Here is a 23164-nt window from a genome sequence, read left to right on the forward strand (position 1 = left end):
GAGAGGAGCAGGCTGTGCTTGGAGGAGTGCGTCAACCTGAAGCTGCGGCAGGCAGAGTGAGCCTGTGGTGCCAGAGATGGCTGCCGGCCTCCTGACTGCCTCACACGGCCCTGTCTTAAGCCTCTGGCCCTGAGGGAGGCAGAGTGAGCCTCTGCTCCCAGTGATAGCAGCCAGCTGTTTCACCAGGCCTTCTCCAGAGCCCCTCACCATGCCGTGGGTAGACCTGCACTCCTGATGGCTCTCCACGTAGAAAGCACTTCTCTCTTCAGATCACTAATATTCTGCCTTGTGCTTCTGAGCTTGCTCAGTTTAGGGGCAATTAAATCATTGATCGCGGTCTCCTGTGCAGCATGGGCTGCTGCAGTCATCCAGTTAATCTGGTAGGGAGCCCACAACCAGTCTTTGCATGCAACTGCTGCTCATCCTCCAGAGTCATCCAGACTTCTGTGGAAGGCACCACCAAACAAAGACCCTTCTGGTAATTTCTTTCAACACTGTGCTCTGATGTAAAAGAAGAAAGGATGTGACATGCGGTTCATAACGAAGCTCAAATAGCTTCATCCTCTGGTGACTGGCTCTTCTGCTGCTGCTCTCTGCTAGACTACACAGCTGTTTCCCATCCATTGTATTCCCCTGCAGAAGCATTTGCACGTCCAAATTGTGTCAGTCCTTCCAGATAATCTCAGTGTTCTTTTTAATAAGCTGAAAAGTCTTTAATTGGAAAGCATTTTCTTCAGGATTTAATTAATTTTCTGGCTCTTTCTGCTTCCATTTCCTTTTTTTTCCCTTCTTTTTTAACAGTACTTTTAATGTCACAACACAGGCACCGACTTTGGTGTCTTCTAACGTCCTCCTCACCGATGCCATTTGAGCAGCAGCACTCTCCTTACCCTGCCTTATTGCTCCTCAGCTTTTAATTCCGGCATTGGCTTTGCCCCTACAAACACCACCTGAGCTGTTCTTGCAGGTGACCTCTTAGTTACGATCTTCCAATTCCGCAGCTACAAGCTCTGCTTTCTGCCTGCGTTTTGCATTTTGCTGATCTTACAACTTAGCTGGCAGCCTCCATTGCTCCATGCAGTTTCACTATATACTTATGTCATCACAGCGGTGACATATTTTCTCATTAACGATTTTATATTTACTTTCCTGTCACTGAGGCGAGCGTCGAACAGAACAAAGCATTATACTAATTCCTTTGAAATCTCTCCAAATGCATTCCCACTCGGTGATGATTTTCTGTTGACAACTGCATATCAAATCTGTCGCTCAGCCAGCTCCTACTCCATTTAGCATACAGTCTATTATTATGAAACAAAGGTATTGTCTTTTACGATGAAAGCTCCTAAATCATTAAAGCTATCTTCATCCAAACCACAGAAAATGAGATATAGTTTCTTTTGCAAGCACCCATTTTCCATAGGTCAGGCATCAGTTGTGTTCCTGACCCTTCTTCTATCCATCTCGTTACTCCTCATCCTTGGCAGGGCTCAGGCAGCCTGTGGAGCAGGAGTCTTTCTGCTTTGTGCCTGCAGTAAGGACAAGGTTCCTTGTGACCCGTAGAGAGCAACAGCTCTTCCAGCAGGGCCTGTCAGCTTCAGAGCAACTGTCTCAAAAAAGCCCCTGCTTTCCAAGGCTGTGAATCTTACCTATTAGATGTGGGGAGGATGTCTATCAAATGTGAGCTGGTGCTTGTGGAAATTTCTGTAGACTCCAGCTGGAGAACCTGTGAAAAAATAGGAGAGATGTGAGTCACTTCATTCATCTCAGTGGGGTGCTAACTGTTTCACACGGATGACTTAGAGAAAGCCGCGTAGCTAATATGTTCCCTGTGTCTGACTGAACTGTTTGAATGTCTGAGGAAGAAAAGTGCTAGGTGATTATACCCAGCAGCAGAAGTGCTGCAGGCTTATTCGTTTCAATGTGTTATCCTGTGCTTTACATGTTAGACTCTCAGCCTCCAGCAGTGAGACTTGTGCCTTAGGTGAACATCCCAGATCCAAGCCAGTGTTAGGCTGGAGTCACTTGGGATGCCTGGTAAAATTAATCAGTAGTGCTACAGCGTATAAAGGGACATGCTTTTTGTGTATTTCCAGTGTTCATTAACTTTCTTCTTACAGTTCTTGGTTACACTCTCAAGGCCAGTTTCACCTCTGATCTAAGTCCTAGTGGTGCTTATTGCCTTTATGGGCATGAGTTTTGTTACCTTCTCTGACACCTGACTTCTTCTAACTATCCAAAGAATCTATTGGGGGACCCCCAGGGCACAAGAAGTACAGCTGTTGCCATCAAAGGGATAGCAGAAGGTGGGAAAAGACCTTCTGGAGGGAGCAGTAGTTGGTAAACGGAGTAAGTGGAGTATCCAGGAGTCAGGCAAGGATACAAGACTCCCATCAACTTCTTGCTCCCCGAGTAGAATGAATCAGAGCTGCCTGTTATCTGTAGGAAGATCTGGGAACCAATTAGCTCTGTTGCCTGAATCGCTGTTTGCTTTGTATTTATTTAGAAACAGACTAATTTGGGGAAGCGCAGTTTGTGCCCCAGTCAGCTTCTCTTGTACCGTTGAGTTCTGAGTCTCCATATCCCCAGCACTTTAAGAACACATCAGGTGTTGTGGAGTCACTGGGGCAGCTCTGAGCTTCTGAGAAAAGATTTTAGGCAACGCTTCTGCGGTTCTTAAACCTGCTGGTTTGTGGGGAAAAGTCTGTAATTAGCCCAGGCAGAGTCGAGGTTTTCTTCTTTCACAGGGATCATGGTTCTTTCATTGTCCAAATTAGCAGCTTGTCAGAGCATGCCACCATGTCAGCTCACCCAGTTTATTCCCATGGAAATAGAGAAGCACGGGATGGTTGAGAAGGATGCTTTCCCAGGTCTTATCCAAACACCAGTGTGCCCGGTCTCAGGACCTAGAAACTGATCTCAGCTTCCACAAGTAGCCCGCACTCCCCCAGGCTAGCAGAGGCATTTGCGTGAACCTTTAAATAGCGATTTTATCCCACATTACTGGTCCTGTTGCAGAGCTTAGGACAACCACATGCGTCAGGCTGGGAGGGTGATGAAGAGCATCCCTCACTGGCTCTGCTGTTGGATAGCACCGCAGACACGGTCTTACGGAGTAAGGACGAAACACAGAAGTTTGAGGGGAGATGATACTTCTTCAGAGCAACAATTAACACAGTTAATTGCGTTTATCTTTCATGTCGGCAGATCTGCCAACTGTCAGCTATTTCCAGCTAGCTCATCACTGAGATGTCTTCATGTTGATAATTGATTCCTCAAATGCGTGTAGAAAAAAACTCACACTTATTAGAGCTTCTGGTTTTTCCCCTGGCGCTTTGGATCTGTTTGTCTTAAATGGAGGTTAATTATTTTGTTTCCTTGGGGGAGAATAAACTCTGCTTCATTTTCCTTTGCATTCTGGTAATTGCAGGAGGTTGCAGAGCAAGTTGCAGGGTTTAACTGTCTGTCTCTCACAGGGGCTGGAGCGCTTCCTGCTGCTGCAGTCACACGTTCATAGCCCCAGAGCTATGGATGCCAAGTGTTCCAGCTAAGGAACTCTGTGCCCTCAGCTGAAGCTGAACTCAGTGAAAAGAGCCTCAGAGCAATGGGCATGTCATGGGGCTGACATTAGAATTAGAAAATTACCCATCCTAAATGTTATGTACGTTGAAGCTCGTAGGCACAAGTGTAAAGGCTGTTGAGCACCCTCCAGTATCACCAGTGGCAGCACTGGAAGCAGCCAGAACCTGTCTGGATCTGGCCCTCTGTCTGACTGTTATTAGCAGACACTAAAATGAGCAGGGAGTGTGGAGACAGAGAAACGAGCTAGCTCATGCACTGGAAATGATGGGACTAACTTATCAAGCTGCTTACATAAATCAATCTGCAAGGAGCTGCGTGCTTCTCTGTTCATCCCCCTCTTTCTGCCAGTGGTGGGATGCTGCTGTGGTCCTTCATGACACCGACATCAAGAAGAATATCCTGAGACCCCAAGGTACTACGACACCATGGAGTGCATTGGAGGGACCATTTGGCTATTGATGGCCATGCTTTCTTGCTTCCTTCCCTGATACCTGCTCATAGCTGGTGGGGCCAGGGTGTGTTCCTTCAAGCTTTGGACCACAAATATCTCATTGCTGCTGTAGGGTTGGAGGCAAATAGAGCGATCTCTTGGCTTCATGTGGTCGTGCCACCAGGCCCCTCACGGTTCCCCTCCGTGCTCCACAAGGCCACGCAGATGTACTGCAGCATGGATATGGCATGAAATCACAAAGCCATTTCCAGTCACAAAGCACCGACAGCCGCGCAGCACTCTTATGTTGCTCACCGATCAGGAGTGCTGGGGAATGCCATTAGCAGAGCAACTGGGTAAGAAAATTAAATATCATGACCTGGGTTGGCACTAGCAACCATAAATTATTAAAAAGAGCAAGCTTTAACAAATCCAATTTGCTTTTTGTAATTTATCTGATTTTCTGTTTTATCTCTGAGAGGGGAGATGGAGTAATTGCTCTGTTGTTTTTCTTTCTGATACGTTTTAAAGACAGGTATTGAGTCAATTGACCAACCAGGCAGTCTCCAGGGTACATATCCTTAGGGATTGCACCTTTATTTTCCTTAGGGACTGCACCTGGACTCATCTGTTATTTTGGAACTGGAAGTCAGGAATGTTCCCTTGCTGTCTCTGGGCCCTCACTGCTATAAAGTTTGGGTGTTGAGCACTGGATGAGGATTTTACCTAAGTGAGAAAGGGACTGCATTTAAAAACTGAGTTAGCATCAGGACCTGAGCCTGCCTCCACTTAAGCAAAATAAATAAACCTGCAAAATCTCATCTTGCGTTAATGGTTGGAGCATGAGAAATAAAACGACAGGGACCTGTAAAGCTGTCAGATGAGCGATTCAATAACGTGTTTGTGTGCTAAGAGTATCATAAAGAGGAAAAACAATATTGCCTTTTCATTAGGCCTCGTAGGCTTCTCCTCCTTCCACAGTTATATAAATCAGGAGTAACTACACTTAAGTCAATGAAGTTATCCTGCTGTAAAAGCAGTATTTGTCAGGTAGGATTTGGACTCTATGAATATATAAATTACTAAGCCATTAAAAAGATTTGTGGATTAATTTCCATTTGCTGTTGTTCCAGACAGCTCCTGCCAGCCTCAGCTGGCTGAGTGCTGCATAGCGTGGGGCAAAGGAAGGAAAGCGAAAATGGGAACCTTGCCCCAAGCTGGTGGGAACAGGAGCAGGTCCCTGGATGCTGCTTGCTCTTTGGTGTTACAGTTTGCATTGTTTGGTTATTTATTGCTCTTCTTAAATAACAGAGGACAGTTAAATGCCTTTCTCCGTGCGGACAAGGAGGTAGGTGTGTTTCTCATTGCTGTGAGCTTGTGTGTTTGCAGAAACGTGGAGCCCATGGCAGCCCTGGAGCCCCTGCAGCGTCACCTGTGGAGACGGCATCCGGGAGCGCTTCCGAGAGTGCCTCACCTCTTCACCTGTGAAACCAGGCTGTGCTGGCTCCCCAAAAGAGACCTCCTTGTGCTCGCTGGAGGAGTGCCTGAGTACGTAGCTCTGCTCTCCTCTTCCTGTGAGCTCATGTTGCAAAAGCCAACAGTATGTAGTTAGGAGGACTTTGTAGAATGGAAGCTTCCAAACTCTCCTTCAGGAGGAGAGGAACAGGGTAGCAAGAGTGGGGATGGTCTCTTCTCACTGGTGACAGGATGGGGGGAAATGGCCTCAAGTTGTGCTGGGGGAGGTTTAGGTTGGATATCAGGAAAAGCTTCTTTACGGAAAGGGTTGTTAAGCACTGGAATAGGCTCCCCAGGGGAGTGGCTGAGTCACCATCCCTGGATGTGTTTAAAAACCATTTGGATGTGGTGCTCAGGGACATGATTTAGCTGAGGGTTGTTAGAGTAGTATGGTCAGGTTGTGATTGGACTCGATCTTTAAAGCCTTTTCCAACCTGAGCAATTCTATGATTCTAGTTCTGGTACAGTAGCTCAAAGACTGTAGGTAATGGAAATCAATTAAAAAGGTAATTTTCTGGCTTGTGACTAGAGGGATTGCTTATTTTTTTAAGTAAGTCCTTAGGAACAGATGTGGAAAAGTCTACTGCCACAATGGAAGATACCTGTAAAAGAGTTGGAGATGTGCGTAACACGGAAAATGTGTGGTATGCTGGGATTCATGACTCTGCAGTAGTGGGTGATGGGAAGTTCTCCCTTGTCACCTGCACAGAACCTCATGGTCTTAACAGGGTCTGTAACTCTGCTGTAGTTCTGTGCTGCTTCATAATCTGCTTTCAAATTGTCTCTGTTTTGATGGGAGAGATCGAAGTCTTGTCTGCTCAGAACCTGACTGATGTAGGAATTACAATGTCCTCATGTCCCATAAGTGCCACTGCCTGGCAGGGATGGGCAAAGGGCGGCATACAGGGCCATGCAAGCTCCTGGGCTCTCAGGCTATCATTTAACAGATTATAGCTATAAACTGTATATTATAAAGCAAGTGGTGCCTTACTGCTTCCCTTGGCTGCTTCCATGCCGCTTAATCCCTTGTGCTGGCAAAAGTGCAGTGTGGAGAACTGGATCCAGCTAAACAGTGGGTAGTCTGGGGGTTTTGTGAAGTTGCATAGCACATGGCCATTGCAATGCTTGTGCTATTGGAAATGGAAGGACAGCTGAGGGGGAAAACATGTAGCCACAGCAGGAAAAGGCAGGACTGCTCTTTTGATGGGAGTATTGGCTTGAACCAGCTTCAGAAGGTTTGTTGAATGTTATGATATTGTTCCTATAAGGTAGGAATGAAATGCACTGATGGAGCACTGTAAGAAATGGTATTGAGCAAAAGGTCGGGTAAAAGGACAGTATTAAAATACAACTATAAACATCATTACAAACAATATTCCATCAAGCCAGGTTTTGCATTTTGTCATTTCTCAATTTAGGAGTTTGTTGTTAAGGTTTCTGATGTTTTTAATCACTGATAAGGCTGGCTCTGTAGATGTTCTTATATTGTAAAGCTGCAAGTGTAAGCAGAGGGGAATGACTCAGGGTTTTAGGGGCACAGTTTGAAGCTCATGGCCTGCTCTAGGGGTGGTCACCTTCTCTGTACCGATCTCCTTCAGACTGCTGAGAGCAGTAGTCACACCAGGGGCTAGCTTGTCTTCTTCTAAAGCTGTCTGATCTCAGCCTGGGATCGTCCCTCCATGCTCCCTCAGCTGCCCACACCTGCCCAGAGCTATTCCAGCCTGACCCTGTCTGCAGTCAGCAGTCCAGCAGATGGAGCAAATGGCTGAATAAGTGGAGAAAGAAGCAAAGCCTGGTTACTTAATCCTGTTTCAAACATCACTGTTTTCTAGCTGTCAGCTGCGTACTCCAAATGATATACCACCATGCACGTTACAGATAGAAAACAGAGTATTTAGAAACTGAACAAAATGAAACTGAGAGAAGGATGAGCAATGGATGAATTACTCTGCGCCAATGCTAGTGACCAGGGCAGTGACGGTCCTGCCTTCTCTGCTGGGATCAGAACAGCAGAGCTCTGTGCTCTGGGTGTGGTGGTGCTGGACTGAGTGCAGATATTAGGGATCCTGAGAAACATTCAACAGGCAGTGCTGTTGTTCCTCATGCTGATATTGAGCTCTCAGTGTGATATGAAGATCAAAGTTTAGTTCACAGCAGGGTTTTTTCAAAGGTTTGGGGGTTGCCATTGCAGCTCTGAGTCAAAGAAATGGGCCTCCAGCACCCAGCACATCCATCATCATAGCAGCCTGAGACCTTCTGGGCTATGTTTGCCATTTGGGCATCCTGCACAGTTAATAGCTCACTGCTGAATGAGCATTTTTCTGGGTTTTAGGCAGTATGTTCAGACTGGTGTCTGCCTCTCATTATTCTGCACACATGTTTTGCGTGGCAGACGATCAGTGCAAGGCAGGCAGGGCCAGATTTACAACAGACTGTCCATGGCTGTGGTGGAAGGCTCTGGGTCCTGGATCAAACTAGAAACTGGGGCAAAGCTTTTTGTGGTTTAGTCTGAGCTCACGTCTTCATGGCCAGGTCTTGACCACCACAACTGAGAGGCTTTGTCCTCCAGCAGCATTTTCATGGCCTTATGGAGATGTTTGGCTGTAAGGAATTAGGAAATGAGTGCTGTCTGATACTAAAATCAGCTGCTGGAACAGCTTACACACTTCCAGTTATGCCGTTTTCTGCTTGGGGCTGCCACTGAAATGCTGTAGACCTTGTCCAAAACAAGAGTTACTGGTCTCTCAGTGGTTCAGTGTTGTGATGTAACATTCGGGAAGGAGGTTCAAATAGTGCTATGGAAAGCTTTGAGATGTTCCTATTTCCAGTTAGCAGAATATTCTTCCACTTTTTGAAGATCCATCTCCAGTTCACAACAAAAGTTTTAATGCCAATATGGCCGTGGCAGCAGAGCAATGGAACCTCATTTAGGAAGCTGCCATGCAGGGGGAAGGCTTTGTCTTCTGTGGTTGGCAACACTGGGAAGTGGAAAAAGCACCTGCAAAGGACTGCTCTGTAAAGTGACAGTCACTGTTAGTGCCGTCTCTCTTCAAACCGCAGGGCTCACAAGTTGATAACTTTCACACCCCTTAAGTCACCCTAAGAATAATGTTAAAGTGATACCTGTACTACTCACCTGTTAATTTTACTTCACTGCAGCACTTTTCAGCAGGGGATCTTGATGTACTGTATAAAGGAGGGCAAATATCATCATCCTGTTTTACACTTATTTAGGAGTGTCCTTTGGAAAGAGCAGAACAGGCAAAGGTGACAATTACATTTGAATGATCTGTGGGTCCCTTGATTTAAAGTAAGTAGATCCGTTCCTGCCAGTTTGAAGTGAGCCGTATTAAGTTATCTGCAGTGAGCAAATCGTACAGGCAGCCCACTTACTGTACTGTATTAATTAGTTACTCTACTGAAGTATCCATCCCAAAATACAAAATCCTGTTGATAAATGGAAAAAATGGTGACAGTCTGTGCTCTTTGTTACAGCTGTCAAGCCTCCCACCCCACCTTCTGTCCAGCCAGGAGAGGACCAGAAAGCCAACAACATTGTCACCATCACAGGTATCTCCTTGTGCCTGTTCATCATCTTTGCCACTGTTCTCATCACCCTTTGGAGGAAGCTGTGCAGAGCTCAGAAGTGCAGCACGGCCATGCGTCGGAACTCCGTCCATTCCCCTGGCTTCCGTAAAAACTCTGACGAGGAGAACATTTGCCAGGGCAACAAGCAGCGGGACAGCTTCACTGAAGGAGGGGATGCCCCTGTTAACATCCCTCTGACCTACAGGCGAAGCCTTCAGTTTGCCCAAGAAGAAGATGCCTCTGGAAGTGAGAACTTCCAGCCAAACGCCCAAAAAATAATCCCTCCCATATTCAGCTACCGCCTCGCACAGCAGCAGCTGAAAGAGATGAAGAAGAAGGGCCTGACCGAGACCACCAAGGTGTACCACGTCTCTCAGAATCCCCTGACGGACACGGTTGTCGGTGCCACCACGATGCTTCCCCTGAGTGCACAAACCCAAGAGGAGGGAGTGGCCAACAAATTTCGGATCAAAGCGCCATTTCTGGACCAGGCAGCCGGTCAGCCCAGATTGGTAGGAGAAGGCTGTAACCCGAGGCTGGATTTTCCATTCTCCCAGGCCAGTGTTGCGATGAGCCCCACCCAGACCTTGATAAGAAGAGCTCATTTCAAACACCCAGATAACAGAGGGGAGTTGTCCGAGAGGGGCTGCCACAGAAACCCTCAGTTTAGAAGAACAGCCAGCTTCCATGAAACAAAGAAGGCCAGGCCTTTCAGAGAGAGAAGCATGTCCACCCTCACCCCCCGGCAGACTCCTCTGTATACCTCTAGGACCAGGACGTGGGACCAAGGCTTGGAAGACAGAACGCGGCCAAAACTGAGGAACACAAACCCAACCTGTGAAAAGCTGGACCAACCCCACAGCACTGCACCGACGTGCGAACCACAGGGCCACGGCATGAAAGGCCACCACAGGGCATGTCCGCCTGTGAAGAAGCTGGACCTGATCGCTGATCGGCAACATGCCAGTCAGGAGAGGGCCCCTGAAAAGCCTGAGACCAGCCGGAGTAAGCGGGGCCCTTCGCCTAACCCCAAGGGTGCGTGGCGGAAGGAAACGGGTTCTGCTGGCAAAGAGAGTTACCAGAGAGGCCTCACTGTCAGCCCTGCCCAGTACCGGAAGGACAAGTGCCAGAGCTTCCCAGTGGACCCTGAATTTGCCTTCTACGATAATACTACCTTTGGCTTAACAGAGGCAGAGCAGCAAATGATCGATCTCCCTGGGTATTTCGGCTCAAACGAAGAGGACGAAAGAAGTACTTTAAGTATTGAGAAGCTCGTGATCTGAGGCACTCGGTGTGACCCCATAGGAGGGGCTTGTGCGGGAGCGGGTCTGCAACATCTGCTGGGTTCTGCTGAAAGGAGCAGTGGGAATTACGTTCCTCCACTTGGAGAAGGAGAGAATTCCCAAAGTCTGACTTATGGGAATGCATTCCTATAGAATTACTGGAAAGTACTTTCGTATAATTTTTTTTTTTTGTATGTGTGTGTCTAAAAATACGCACATCATACCCTTGGAAAGCTTGTATTAGCGAAGGTGTGACACAGGAGTAATGCACTGGGTTTTGCTGCATACAGCAGTCACCTCTCATGCTTCAGACATAATGAATCCCATTGATCTGGATGTTTTCGTCTCGTGGAAGCCTTCTATTGGTAGATGGTGTTGTCCTAAGAGATCCATTTTCCAAACACCTGTCCTAATTAGCGAATCATTTCCCATTTAGGAAACACAAACCCCAAGCTGTGAGCAATTTCCATCTTTTTATTTTTTCTTTTTGTGGTCATTATTGAGCTGTGTTGACTGTAGTTGCTGAAACGTGTCGTGTGTTGGTGCTCCTCTTCGCTGGGTGGGTGGAAGCACAAGCAGCGCATCCCGCCCATTTGGAGAGAAAATGGAGGGGGTATTTTTCCATCACTCAGTGCTCTGATATTCTCCTTCTGCCAATATTTGTAGCAAGAAGATACAGCGATGTGCAGATATCTGCAGGAGATAGTAGGAAAGGGCATGCTGGTGGGAGGGGCCAAGAGAATTATCGAAGTGTAGCCCTCGGAAATGTTAGTGTTTGAATAGCCATAGCGGGCAGTGGGAGCAGTCTGACCGCCCGCCCATTCTGTGATCATCTTCGCCTTTATTGAGCAGTTTGTTTTCTGTGTCAATTAATTGACAGTGATGCTACCACAGCAAGTTCAAAATAAACCACGGACAAGCCCAGCGAAGAACACACTCATTTAGTGAATACCTGGTTTGCAAACCAAAAGGAAAAAGGCTTGCCAACATCTGTCGATTCCCAGAGAACCTGGAAGTGAAATGCAAAAGTTACATTGGTGTTTTCTTTTTCATGCTCGATAATCGGGAATTATAAATCAGAGATTACTCAGTGCTGGAGGAATTCAGAGCTGGGTCGAAACCCTAACTGACAGCACAGACACAGCTCAGGCCAGCGAGAATGACTCAGGGCGTTTGCTTGGCATTCATTGGAGCAGCCGCCTCTTCAGAGCCTGCAGGGACAAGAGGAGCACTGCTGGGTGCAACCAAGGGAAGAAAAGGTGCTGGCAGCAAGAGATGGGATGAGGGAAGGTGGGTTCAGGCAGAGAACTGTCAGTCTTCAAACACCCCTGTAAGTAGCCCGATCTGTATGGCAGGGCTCGCTGTGCTGGGAGGAGGCAGAATGTCAGTGTTTGGCCGCCAGCTGGGCTCTGCAGCCAAAGGAACATTTTCCAGCTGCTGCTGGAGCTCGGGGCTTGAGTGTCAGGATGCTGAGTGCTGCCTCTTCCCAGAGCTGCTCCAGCACAGCGACGTGTTCCCATCACCTGTCAGCTCAGTGTGCTGCTTACAGCGGTTCAGAACAAGTCCGCGCTTGGGGTCCAATCCAAAGCTAATCAAATGTAACCGGTCTTTAGACTGACTTAAATGAGCTGGAAACCAGATCTCTAGAGCAATTACCTCTTAGCTCACTTACCATCTCTGTGCTAAGGTAAACTTGGCTGTGCGAAACATATTTGCCCTGAAGCACTGATCTGTCAGCTTCAGAGCTACAGTGCTGCGAGATGTATTTACAGTCTTGTAAGGCAGGAGACCCTGGAGAAATGGATGATCAAATGTACTGCATAACAACATTCAGGAAGCCTTAATAAAACCTTCAGTGGGAGGTATTTGAGCTTGACAGTAGTTCTCAGATCAAACTAGTACTTGTCTAGTGCCATTTTACGGTATTTATTAAGATTAAAGGTGTTCTGACACACTCAGTAGGGTTTGCTTTAGGTGCTGTGGGGTCCTGCCCAAAGCCTTGCGACTCTTGGGTCTCCAAGGAGCTCCCAGCACCCGAAAAAGGCAGCCCTGCTCTAAGCTAGCTGCTGCTTTCATGGAAACATAGAATGGCTTGGGTTGGAAGGGAACTCAGGGATCATGAAGGTCCAACTTGCCTGCCACAGTCAGGGCTGCCAGCCACTAGACCAAGTATTAAATCAGGTTGCCCAGGGTCCCAGCCAAGCTGGCCTTAAAGCTTTCTGCAGCCTCTTCTCAACATCAGGCTGCCTCTGGTGACTGCAGTGCATGAGGTGGACATCACAAATCTAAGGCAGCAGTGAATGAGTCAGACTCTCTTCCACCCCAGGCTGACAGATCTTGACCCATTTTCTGTCTCAGAGAGGCAGCAAAATGCTGGTACTGGCTGAAGGCAGTCCAGGCTTTGGGTAATGGACTCCTTTGGCTTTATGGCTATCAGAGGACTGGACTGGATAACAGCTGTCAGAGTAAGCCCTGCTGACTGCTTCTGCTTGGTAGTTTGACATCAGATGGGTTAATACCTGCTCAAAATGAAATAGTAAGTGCTGCAGCTCTTTCTTCACAAGGGCAAGCTCATTGGAGGGGTACAGGTGCAGGTTTTTCCACATGGGCCCACAGCAATTCTTGGGAAGAGGGCAGTGATGCGATCTCACCAGGCATGGACATCAGGAGAACATTTCCCTGGAGCACCGGCCCATTGCATGCTGGCATTTGCTTCTGCAATCATTGGGATGTCCAAAACAAGTGAGAACAGGATTTACATCCTGAAAAAGCAGAGGGATCAAACCAAGTACACTGACTGTTCATACGTCTCTGCATGGTCTCCAGGACAGCTTGAGACATAGAAATTAGATTTACTTTGCAGACCCCTCTGAACTACTTGGGACAGAAGGTACCTACGCACCAGAGAGAACACAATAACGATATTCCCACATTAGGTGCTTTCTCAAGGTTTTCATCCAAACCGCTGTTCAAATTCCTACTGTTTAAAAACAGATGCAACGTGTTCAGTCCTACTCAGATGGTTTTATTTCACACTTACGGCTACGTAATACAAATTATAACGTGCGTTGTTCTAAAAGCGAAGAAATGGAAAATAGCCTGTTTAAAAAACATGGTAAATTCAGAAAAGAAAGAAAAAAGAAGGGCTCATCCTGCAACACGGTAGTTAAATGATACGCATCAAGTTGATATTGCTGTTCATTCTGACTTGTTGTTCTCAACAACTTGTGGAAAATAAATTGTCAGTATTTCATTTATGCTCTTTCATTTCCCTCAGATGAGATAACGAACGCAGTGTGCCTTGTGTTTCAATCACTGTCTGTATGCTGATTCACCTTCGCTAAGGAAAAGGTCTTACAGTAGGTTTGGTGAGGCAGTGGCACAGGTTGCCCTGATAGGTGGTGGATGCCCCATCCCTGCAGACACCCAAGGTCAGGTTGGATGGGGCTCTGAGCACCTGATGGAGCTGTAGGTGTCCTTGTTCATTACAGGGGAATTGGACCTGATGGCCTTTAGGGGCCCATTTCAACTCTAACAATTCTATGATTTAATAATTCTGAAGTGGTCTGCTCAATTACACAAGTACACAGAGATGGATCGTGATTGCATTTTATGAACTCCCAAGGATATCTGCTCTAATCTCAAATTGAGTAAAATCTGCCTGATTTAAATCTGAGACTTAAATATAATTATCAGCACTGTCTGTGACTGCATTAGCACACCCCAGTATGCTATAGAAGTGGCTCTGCAGAGCAAAGCGGGGGCAATGAAATGCAGCATCAACATTGCCCGTGTTGTTGGGGCTTACTTTGAAGCAGTCTTACTTGCAAGTATTCAGGATGCTTCTTTGCTGTTGGAGCATATCCATCGTCAGGTTTGGTTTTGCATTCTAGGCGTGTTCTGAAACTCAGGTGTGGCAATTGGTGACCATAGAGGGTGGCTTAAAAACATGCTGCTAACCCAAAACAAAACACTGATGAGGGCACACCAGATGAAGTCCAATTCCTTATCACCTCATTGTTTCTGTTCTCATAACTCAGGCACCGACCATCACTATCAAGATGAGAAAGACCTACCCTTGAGGAGTACAGGTAGCTAAAAGAATGTGCTTGATCATTCAGGATCCAGAGAGCTTTTCAGAATCACTCTGCAATGAAGTCCCAAAAACTGCTGATAAAGAAAGCTGTGTTTCTTCCATACATTTTCCATTTGATTGTTGGCTGGCTGTGCTCTTACGGCTCACAGCTTTCCCCTCAGCTAGTAGGTGCAGCTACAGTTACCACAGTGCAGTGCTGGCAATTGGCAGCGGCAGCAAGCTGGCTATTAATGTACAAAACTCTTTTCATCCTGTACTTTTTCTCTTTTCAAAGCAGCAGATTTCAGCTGCCCTGACCATCCTCACCATCTCCACTCTCGCTGTCAACAAAGAATGGAGACCTGATTTTCATGGCTGAGGATTTGAGCGAGTACCACATGCCGCGCCACGTAGACCAAACAATGCCGTTGTCATGGGATCCGTTGTACCTTCCTGCTTTGTAGTACCATCCATTGAGGTTTACAGCATGGCACCTTGGAACAATGTAGGGGAGGGAAAAAAGGAGATGATGTTTAGCCTGGGAAGACGTTGTGTTATTACAACAAGGTACAACTGTCACGCAACATACATTTGGAAATACCATGGGTGGGATTCACTGACAGGTTCAGACACTAGATATATCTGCGATAAACTAGATATCTGATATCCTACTGCTACCAATGGAGAACTGGTTAATGCAGTCAGTGGAGCCAAGAGAAGTACGCGGGTCATCCTAAAGCAAACACCTGCTCTGGTCAGATAACACAACCTGTTGGCTACTTTGAGTGTACTGACCAGGAACATGATTCATTTCCCTGAACAGAGGTTTGTGGTGTGCTTCAGCTCAAGCATATATTAACACCTAACAGTGCAGGTGTCTTTTAATCAGGTTGAATCTAGCTACTGGTGTACGCTTTTGTAGCTCCACTGACTTCAATTCATATGCAATGGGGGCTTAGATTAAACAAAAAAGAGGTCTGTCTTGCATTAAAGTGTAGAAGAACTCCTGCTGGTGGGATGTCTCTGCTCCTGAGGCTGCTGAACCCTATCTGCTTTTGGGGGCATACCCAAATGGAAAATACTTCACCAGGAAGAGTAAAGAGTAGCTTGTCCCCTTTACAAGTGCCATAACAAACTTTTGCATTCTTCCTCTTGCAGCGTCCATGACTATTTTCTTTCATAGGATATAACCCAAAGCACTTCCAAGGAATTTTCAGTCAGGCTCTTCTTCCAAGTCATTCCCCATATACTTTTATTCTGCCGTGTTTTCTTAAAATGAATGCAGCTGACCTGCTTGGCTTCATAACAAAAGTAGCAGATTGTTTTCCTGTTGTTATGAGCATGTCAGATTTAGCTGTGCGAGGTGGCATGTGCCAACAGCAACCTCCATCTGCTGCAAGGCAGGCAGGTCCTCTTGGCAGAACTGCCACCCACACCCTGTTCATTCCAAAGGCTGAGTAGAATCAACTGCTTTCTGTACCTGTTAAACCACCAACCACCACTGCTCTCCAATGCACAGTTGCCTGCCAGGAATCGATCGTGATCCTTGTCTGATGTGGTGAACTGCATCCCTCTGTGAGAGGCTGACCACTGATCTTCAAAACTGCTCCCACCAGACAGAGCGTCACCAGCATTACCGGAGTAGGTGCCAAACCATAACCTGTAGTTGTCCTGCAATGGGATGTGAAATGCGTCTTTGATTTCAGCTCTTATTTTTGAGATCCAATTCTCTCCATCCGCTGTATCCCCTGTCAAATAAGTGGCTGTTGAAGTCACAGGTGACTTTTGGCTTCATCATTCATGATATCAGAATGGTTGAGGTGGAAAGAGGTATCTGGAGACCATCTGGTCCACACTGCCTTCCCAAGCAGATTCCCTTAGGGCACGTTACCCAGACTTGTGTCCAGACAGCTTTTGAGTATCTCCAGGTAAGGAGACCCCACATACATCCTGGGCAACCTGTGCCACTACTCTGTCACCCCCGCAGTAAGAAGTTTTTCCTTGTGTACAGACGGAGCTTCCCTTGTTTCAGTTTGTGCCAGCTACCTCTTGTCCTATCTCTAGGAACCACAGAGAAGAGCTCACCCCATCCTCCTGGCACCCTCCTTCCAAGTATTTATACACATCATATATCATAGTATCATAGTATCGTGCGAGTTGGAAGGGACCTTAGAGATCATCGAGTCCAACCCCCGGGATTCGAGCCCTCTAGTGTAGCAGAGCAGCACTTCTACCACTTGCGCCACAGGGGGGATTCGAACCCGGGCCCTCCAGTGTTGCACATGGGTAAGGTCCCCCCTGAGCCTCCTCTTCTCCAAGCTGAGCAGGCCCAGCTCCCCCAGCCTTGCCTCGTATGAGCAATGTTCCAGTCTCTTCATCATTTTAGTAGCCCTTCTGTTACACTAGCATTGATTAAAAGGGCTTCAGGCTTTACTGATTTTCATGAATCATTTCATACACTATGCAACAAGCTGGAAAGCTCTGCCTGGCTCATTGATCACAACGCCTGTTGCAGGAAACTGTGCCAAGCAGATGCATTCATAAGCTGGTCATGGATCAACTAGATCAACTCCTGTAGTATCTTCTCTCCTCTAAGACCTAGAAGTCATCTGATTTTTAGCCTAACGGACCTGTCCTCTCAGGAATTCATTGCTCTCTCCATTTCTTACCTGTTCATTGGTGAGCTGGAAGTTTTCGTATACCGCATAACGTCTTTCCCCATGCCAGTCCATCAGGTCAATCTTTAATGAGCTCTCTCCTAAGCACAAAGTGGACTCCCGTTAGACGAACTATCTCAGGTGAATTGGAAAAGCCTGTGGAGGGAGAATACTTGCACCTCTAGCAAGCAGGTCGTAGATGTGGTCATTGCCCAGCCAGTATTCATCATTCTTGCCCTGGAACTTCCCAAATCCCAGTTTGTAATCGTTCCACTTCCTGAAATAGATACAAATTTCAGCATATGGGGGTAACAAGGGTCAGTCGGTGACACTTGCAGTCTAACATATACAGTAGACCTGGATGAATAAAGTGATATAGCGAAGAGTCTGAAAATGAGCAGAAGCTGCAAATGAAAGCTTCTGGATGAAGCTGGAAGGAAAACATCTGGATCTGCTCTGTGTTCCTGTTCCACTTAAGCCTATTTTTAATTCACTGACCGCTCTCACTTCTGTTTCTTTGCAGTGTCATTGTTTGTGGCAACTTGTCCTTTAAAGACACATACTTATTTTGCACCAGAATCATCCAGCTTTGTTGTTCTTAAGATAAATCTTATGTTATTACGTTCTTCTAATCATGTCAGTAACTTAAAACCTCCTGTTATTTCTGTGCTGTCTTTGCTATTCACATATACTTCCTGTGCACTGATATTTCCAATTTAATTAACCCTGTCCTTATTCCCTCTCTCAGGTTGTTTGTGGGGGTTTCAGTTCTGCCTGACCTACAAATATGCACACACATACACTCTCAAATGCAGACAGCCATGGAAAAGGCATTTAAAATCCATCTTGAAAATGGCCTCCTGTTACCAATATATACCCACACATCGCCCTAACGCAAAGAGTTATCATGGTTATTATCTTGCTTATCCAGCTTCTCAATCCTTGGGTTTTGCCACCCGGTGGGCACTGGGGGTCTCACAGAAGGTTCTGTTGATGGGTCCTCAAGGCACCTACCTGTTGAAATTCTCTCTGCCATTACTCCGCCGCTGAATTACAGTCCACCCACCACCATCAGACATGTCGCAGTACACCAGGAAAGGCTCTTGGTCTGCCCTGGGCCTGACCCGGTAGTAGCCACTTTTGGTCTTCTTCCTATTATACACTGCAGAACAATCTGGGCAGAATGGTATTGGTTTGTTATATGAGGGAATGCAAAGGGGTATGTGCAGCTGAGAGAGGGCTTCGACAAGAGAAATAGGACAGGGACCTTTGACTGGCTCTGCAAGGCCTGCAGTGCCAAAGCAGACAGGTCAGAAAGGTGTTAACAATGCTGGTTTCCAGAGCGGGGCTTTAGGGCCTTGGGAGTCATTGTGAGACAGGGGCAGGTACAGCTCAGGTGGGGCTACAGCAGACACCATGCAGAGACCGGGGAATGGCATGGGCACTTGGCTGGGCCCAGCTGTACCTCAGACTCCCAGAACAACACAGATAGAGCTTCACTGCAAGTGGTACTAAATTTCCATGTGGAAATTTAACCTCAGCTGTACTTTGGTCTGGATAAAGGCCTAACATTTCTAACACTGGAGGGTGAGTTTGTGTGACCGTTTCCAGCAGGGATTCATACTTTCAGTGTAATGCCCATCAAGGGTAAAATAATGGCCACAGCCCACGATTCAAGTTATCGGAGTGACAGCAAGAGACACAGCATGCATGTGTATTACCACACAACAGAAGTGATAAAGAACAGGGATGCTGGTTTCTTTCAGACAGGTTGCAGTGCCTGCATCCCATCTTCTCCTATAGCACATGTCTAAAGCAGGTCTGACGGACATAAGGATATATGGATATAAGGGACACTGCAGGAAGAATTAAACTTTCTTACCAGCTGACATTTCCAACATATGCTAATGCAAAATGTACCTTGGTCATAGACTATCAAATTCCCACTGGTTGTGGGTAAAAGAGGCTCATGCTGCATGCTCCTGTTGCCTGAGAAGAGCTCACTTTTTGTCCTGTGATAAGTGTTCTCCAGGATGTCCTTCAGCTGCAGTTCATACAAGTAAAGTAAATCTTGAAGATGTTTTAACCTTTGTCTCAATTTATTGTTGTCTAGGAGGCAAATATCATTTTCCTGGGAGGGAGGAGAAAAAGGAAAGAACAAAAAGCACAGTTCAATCAGTGATAGGAACAGAGGGGCAGAGAAGAAATGAGTGTCTGTCTCCTCTTGACCCCAAAATATTGCTCTGCCTCTATGGATCAAGATGACTCGATGGCAGTCCCTTCCCAAGAAGTACAAGTCCTGAAGCATGGGCTGCTGAGTTGAACCCAGTGAAAAGTGGTTTCTTGCAATGGTCTTTCCACTGATCTGAGCATTGCAGAATATCATCAGATATGTGGAAAATTACTTAGGACAAAAGGCATTCAGCTCACTTAAGGAAATCAAAGGGAGTTTTGCAGACTATGAAACTCCTCAGGGTAATAAGAGCAGAAAATCCTTGCTCTTGCACTGCAGTCAGGCTAAACCAGTGAAATACCTTGTAAAACTGGAAGATAAAAGAGCTGAAAAGCAGTGGGCCTACTGGGATAAGTGGAGTAACTTCAGAGCTGCATTACTATAATCAAGGCCAGAATCCGGCCCACTTTGGCTGGGACTTTCAGCAACAACCTAGTCTGTGGCTGATGATACCCCATTGGTAACATCAACAAAACAGAGCAAAATCTCTTCCAAGACAGACAAGCAAAGGTGTGCGTAAGAACCAGCTGCTGGTTTTACTCTGAGCAAGCTGGTTGGAGCAACATCAGAGCAGGCCCACTTCTAGGCATGAGAGAAACAAGCAGTTGTGCAGGACAACAGATTGCTGGGTGTGCCAACACATGGCTGCCCAGCCGCCTGCTTCTTTTCCTCCACTTGTTGGCTTTCTCCTGCCGAGGAGTGTTGCCAGGTTGGAGCCACACAGGAACTTGCTGCAGGCAGCTCTGGGCTCACCTCTGCCAAACCCTGTACCTCTTTGAGCTGGCCCAAGAGTGATTTGCTCATCAGATGAAAACAGATTGCTTCAGACTGTGTCGAGCTCCTCTTTCCCTGCTTCTTAAATTGCAATTAATAAAAAAGAAGACGGTTTTCCCTGAGGAAATGGAATCAAGTATTTATTTGCTGGCCGTAAAATCTTTTTTCTTTTTCTATTTTCCCCCCTTGAAAGGTCTTTTTTGTTGTTGTTTGCAATTCTTAGCAACCTCAGTCCAGCCATGTGGAGGGTTGCCCAGCCCCTAATGCTGTGAAACTCTTCTTATTAGGGCAACAAGAATAACCTTCCCTTAGCTGTAAGCTCCTGCAGTCCCACATTGTCTGCAGAGGACACCTATCCCTACGTGACTGGAAACAACCCATTGGCATATCACAGAAAGGCTGTACAGACACTGGCTGAGGCAATACGCACCGAAAACCTGGGTGCAGGTGAGCTGAAGTTGACCAGAAGGAGCAGCAGCAACCAGGCCATCAACACACTCATCTCTGAGCACCTGAAAAGAAGCATTGACAGTCTGCCCTGTTTCTTAAGCTCCTTTCACAGCTCACCCTTTCTCCCCTACATCACAGTCACATTCAGCTCCCCAGTAAATGCTACAAGGTTGGATATTTTTTCACAAGGAGTGGTGAGACAGTGGCACAGGCTGCCCAAGGAAAGTGGAGTCACTGTCCTTGAAGGCGTTCAAGAGCCATGTAGATGCGGCACCGAGGGCCGTGGTCAGTGGGCATAGTGGGATGGGCTGCTGGTTGGATCTTGGTGGTCTTAGTCTGTAACTGTAACGATTCTGTGATTCTGTTTTATTTGATAAGGAGGTAACTTAGGTAACTTCAAGCCACAGACAGGGCAGAGTGGGAGAAAAGGTGCATGCAAGGGAAAGGCTGAAACATCAGTGTGATGACATGGAGACTGAGGCTTTGGTCCAACCTTCTGCTGCACTGGAGGAACAAACCCCCCATGTGATGCTCCAGCATCCTCTGCCCCCTCTCTTTAGCGCTTGTACACATGGGAAGCTACTCAGCATCTCACCAGAGCGCTCCTTGTCAGGATAGACAGTCAAAATCACACAGTCCCTGTGCAGTCCACACTCCCCAGAGATAACAGGTATCTATCTCCTGGTTCAGTGAGCACATGGATCCCCTCCTGCAGCCCACAGAGCTGCCTGTTAGTACAGGAGCTGCAGAGTGGGCACAGAGTGGGCACGGGGTGGTTTTCAGTGGGGTTTTCAGGTTTTCAGTGGAGAAGTAGAAAAATAACCCAGCACACAGACAGGGCTTTGGGCTGAGGCTCAGCTAGAAAAAAACACATAAACAAGCACCACTGGGAGCATGCAGCTGAGTGCAAGCGAACAGTACATATTGTTCACAGTGCGCCTGCATGGTGTGCTTAAAGAGTAATAATAACAATAAAAGGAATCGTAAAAGAATAAAACAAAGTCTGAGAAATGGGATAAAGCAACTCCCCCTCTTCACATCTGGAAGCGCTGCAGAAACTTGGCTCCCCGGATCTGCGCTCCCAGGACTTGCTTTGCTTCAGCTTGCGACCCTAGGAGCAAGCATATAGAGCTGGCAAAGCCGCTGTGACAGGGGAGCTGCCTGAAAGCCAGGGCCAAAGCAAACCAAGAGAACTGCCCTGTGGAAGTCACTGATAAAAGACGTGCAGGTGTGAGCTCTGGCACGTGGCATTTTTTCAGATGACAGAGAAAAGATTTCAGCGTTATAGAATGGTTCTCAGCCCAGGACTGCTGGTACTTCTCCATCCCGCTGCCATTCTGGCGCTGAGGTCAGGATCAGATCCAGTGTAGAGAATGTGGGTGGAAGCAAAAAGGTAACAGGAAGGATGGATTGGAGCAATGACTCCTGAAAAATAGATAGTGAAGTCTAGAGGGGGGAAAAGCGCCTTTGTCTATGCCTTTATCGACATATATTAAATCCACATACCTGCAACTTGCCTTTCCTTCAGACCTCCTCCTGATAAGAATATCTCCCTTGGAAGTCAACTGCAAAATAAAGTGATCATAATCCTGGCTTTCTTTCTAGAGGCTGAGTAGATTTTCCTTTCCAGATGGCCCACATCAAGGGCTCAGAAGAATGTTTCACCGCAACAGGCAGCTCCACACAAAACACACGCAGTTTTACCCGAACCCTGATGTATCTGTTGTTACCCAATACCTCACAGTTAGAATAAGGAACAGTTATGTTTCTATCAGCAGTGCTCTCCAAATGAGAGCGACTCTGCTGGTTGCGTATCATTACCCACCTTATCTGACCGTGGAGCTCAACCAAGACTGACTTGCTGAAGTGTTTCTATGAATCACTCAGGCTAATGCTCCTCGTGGGAGTTTTATCTCGTATTTAATACGGACAGGCTCATTGCGGTAAGCCCTACAAGGTGGAATGAATGCAGCTTTTGTGGTCGGTGTTTCTTTTGCCGTTTGATCTGGTTTATATGTAAAAAGCACAGTGCAGCCGTAACGCTGAAGGAGCTGAAAATCTGAACCAAGAAATGAGCGCAGGGGTGTTGAGCAAGATTTGATGTTCAGCTGTAATCTCAAAGGGCTTGCGGTTGTGTAATTCCTTGGAGCTGGATGATCATATTTGCTGTTTGACACAAACAAGGACATTTGTGGAAGGGAGAAAAAAGCAAACAGATGAGTGCGTCCAGTTGCGTTATGGCCAAGGAATTACAGATTCTTTTAAATGCAATAGCAGGAATGCTCCATTTTACAGGGCTGTGGTCTGAGGAGGGGCTGTGGGGCAAAAGACAAGGTATGTAAGTCAACCCCTCATAGATTTTCCTATTACCCTTCGCTAAAGCGGGACTTTACAGCTCTTACAAAGTACAGCAGTGATGTTTATTTCTTCAAAACAGGAACTACAGACCCATCTCACCATGAAAGGATTATGTAAGCAGTGCTTTTCTCACCACTTATTCACTACCCTTGTTTTGAGGTGGGGGTTTTGAAGCTGTTTTGGATGCCCCCAAGCAAGTGGGGTCTGTGTACTGTTCCC

The 23164-nt window shown here is 46.8% G+C and overlaps 2 protein-coding genes across 2 annotated transcripts in view; one reads left to right on the forward strand and one right to left on the reverse strand.

The window, feature by feature from the left end:
* The window catches only part of THSD1 (thrombospondin type 1 domain containing 1), a 29563-nt gene extending 14801 nt beyond the window's left edge, over positions 1–14762 (forward strand). The window contains exons 4-5 of the mRNA XM_072360632.1: positions 5402–5560; positions 9023–14762. Coding sequence (XP_072216733.1) covers positions 5402–5560; positions 9023–10398 — 1535 coding nt within the window. The 3' untranslated portion in view covers positions 10399–14762. The remainder of the gene's footprint in view (positions 1–5401; positions 5561–9022) is intronic.
* Positions 14762–22205, reverse strand: LOC140264715 (fibrinogen-like protein 1). Its single transcript, XM_072360643.1, has 8 exons — positions 22094–22205; positions 20568–20649; positions 19051–19261; positions 18145–18304; positions 17310–17407; positions 17143–17231; positions 15954–16144; positions 14762–14967 (listed from the first exon to the last, which is right to left on the reverse strand). The coding sequence occupies exons 2-8, from the start codon at positions 20637–20639 to the stop codon at positions 14778–14780; spliced, it is 1011 nt and encodes a 336-aa protein (XP_072216744.1). The 5' UTR covers positions 20640–20649; positions 22094–22205; the 3' UTR covers positions 14762–14777.
* Between the last annotated feature and the right edge of the window lie 959 nt (positions 22206–23164).

Source organism: Excalfactoria chinensis, chromosome 1 (assembly GCF_039878825.1).
Source record: "Excalfactoria chinensis isolate bCotChi1 chromosome 1, bCotChi1.hap2, whole genome shotgun sequence".
NCBI classification, from domain to species: Eukaryota; Metazoa; Chordata; class Aves; order Galliformes; family Phasianidae; genus Excalfactoria; species Excalfactoria chinensis.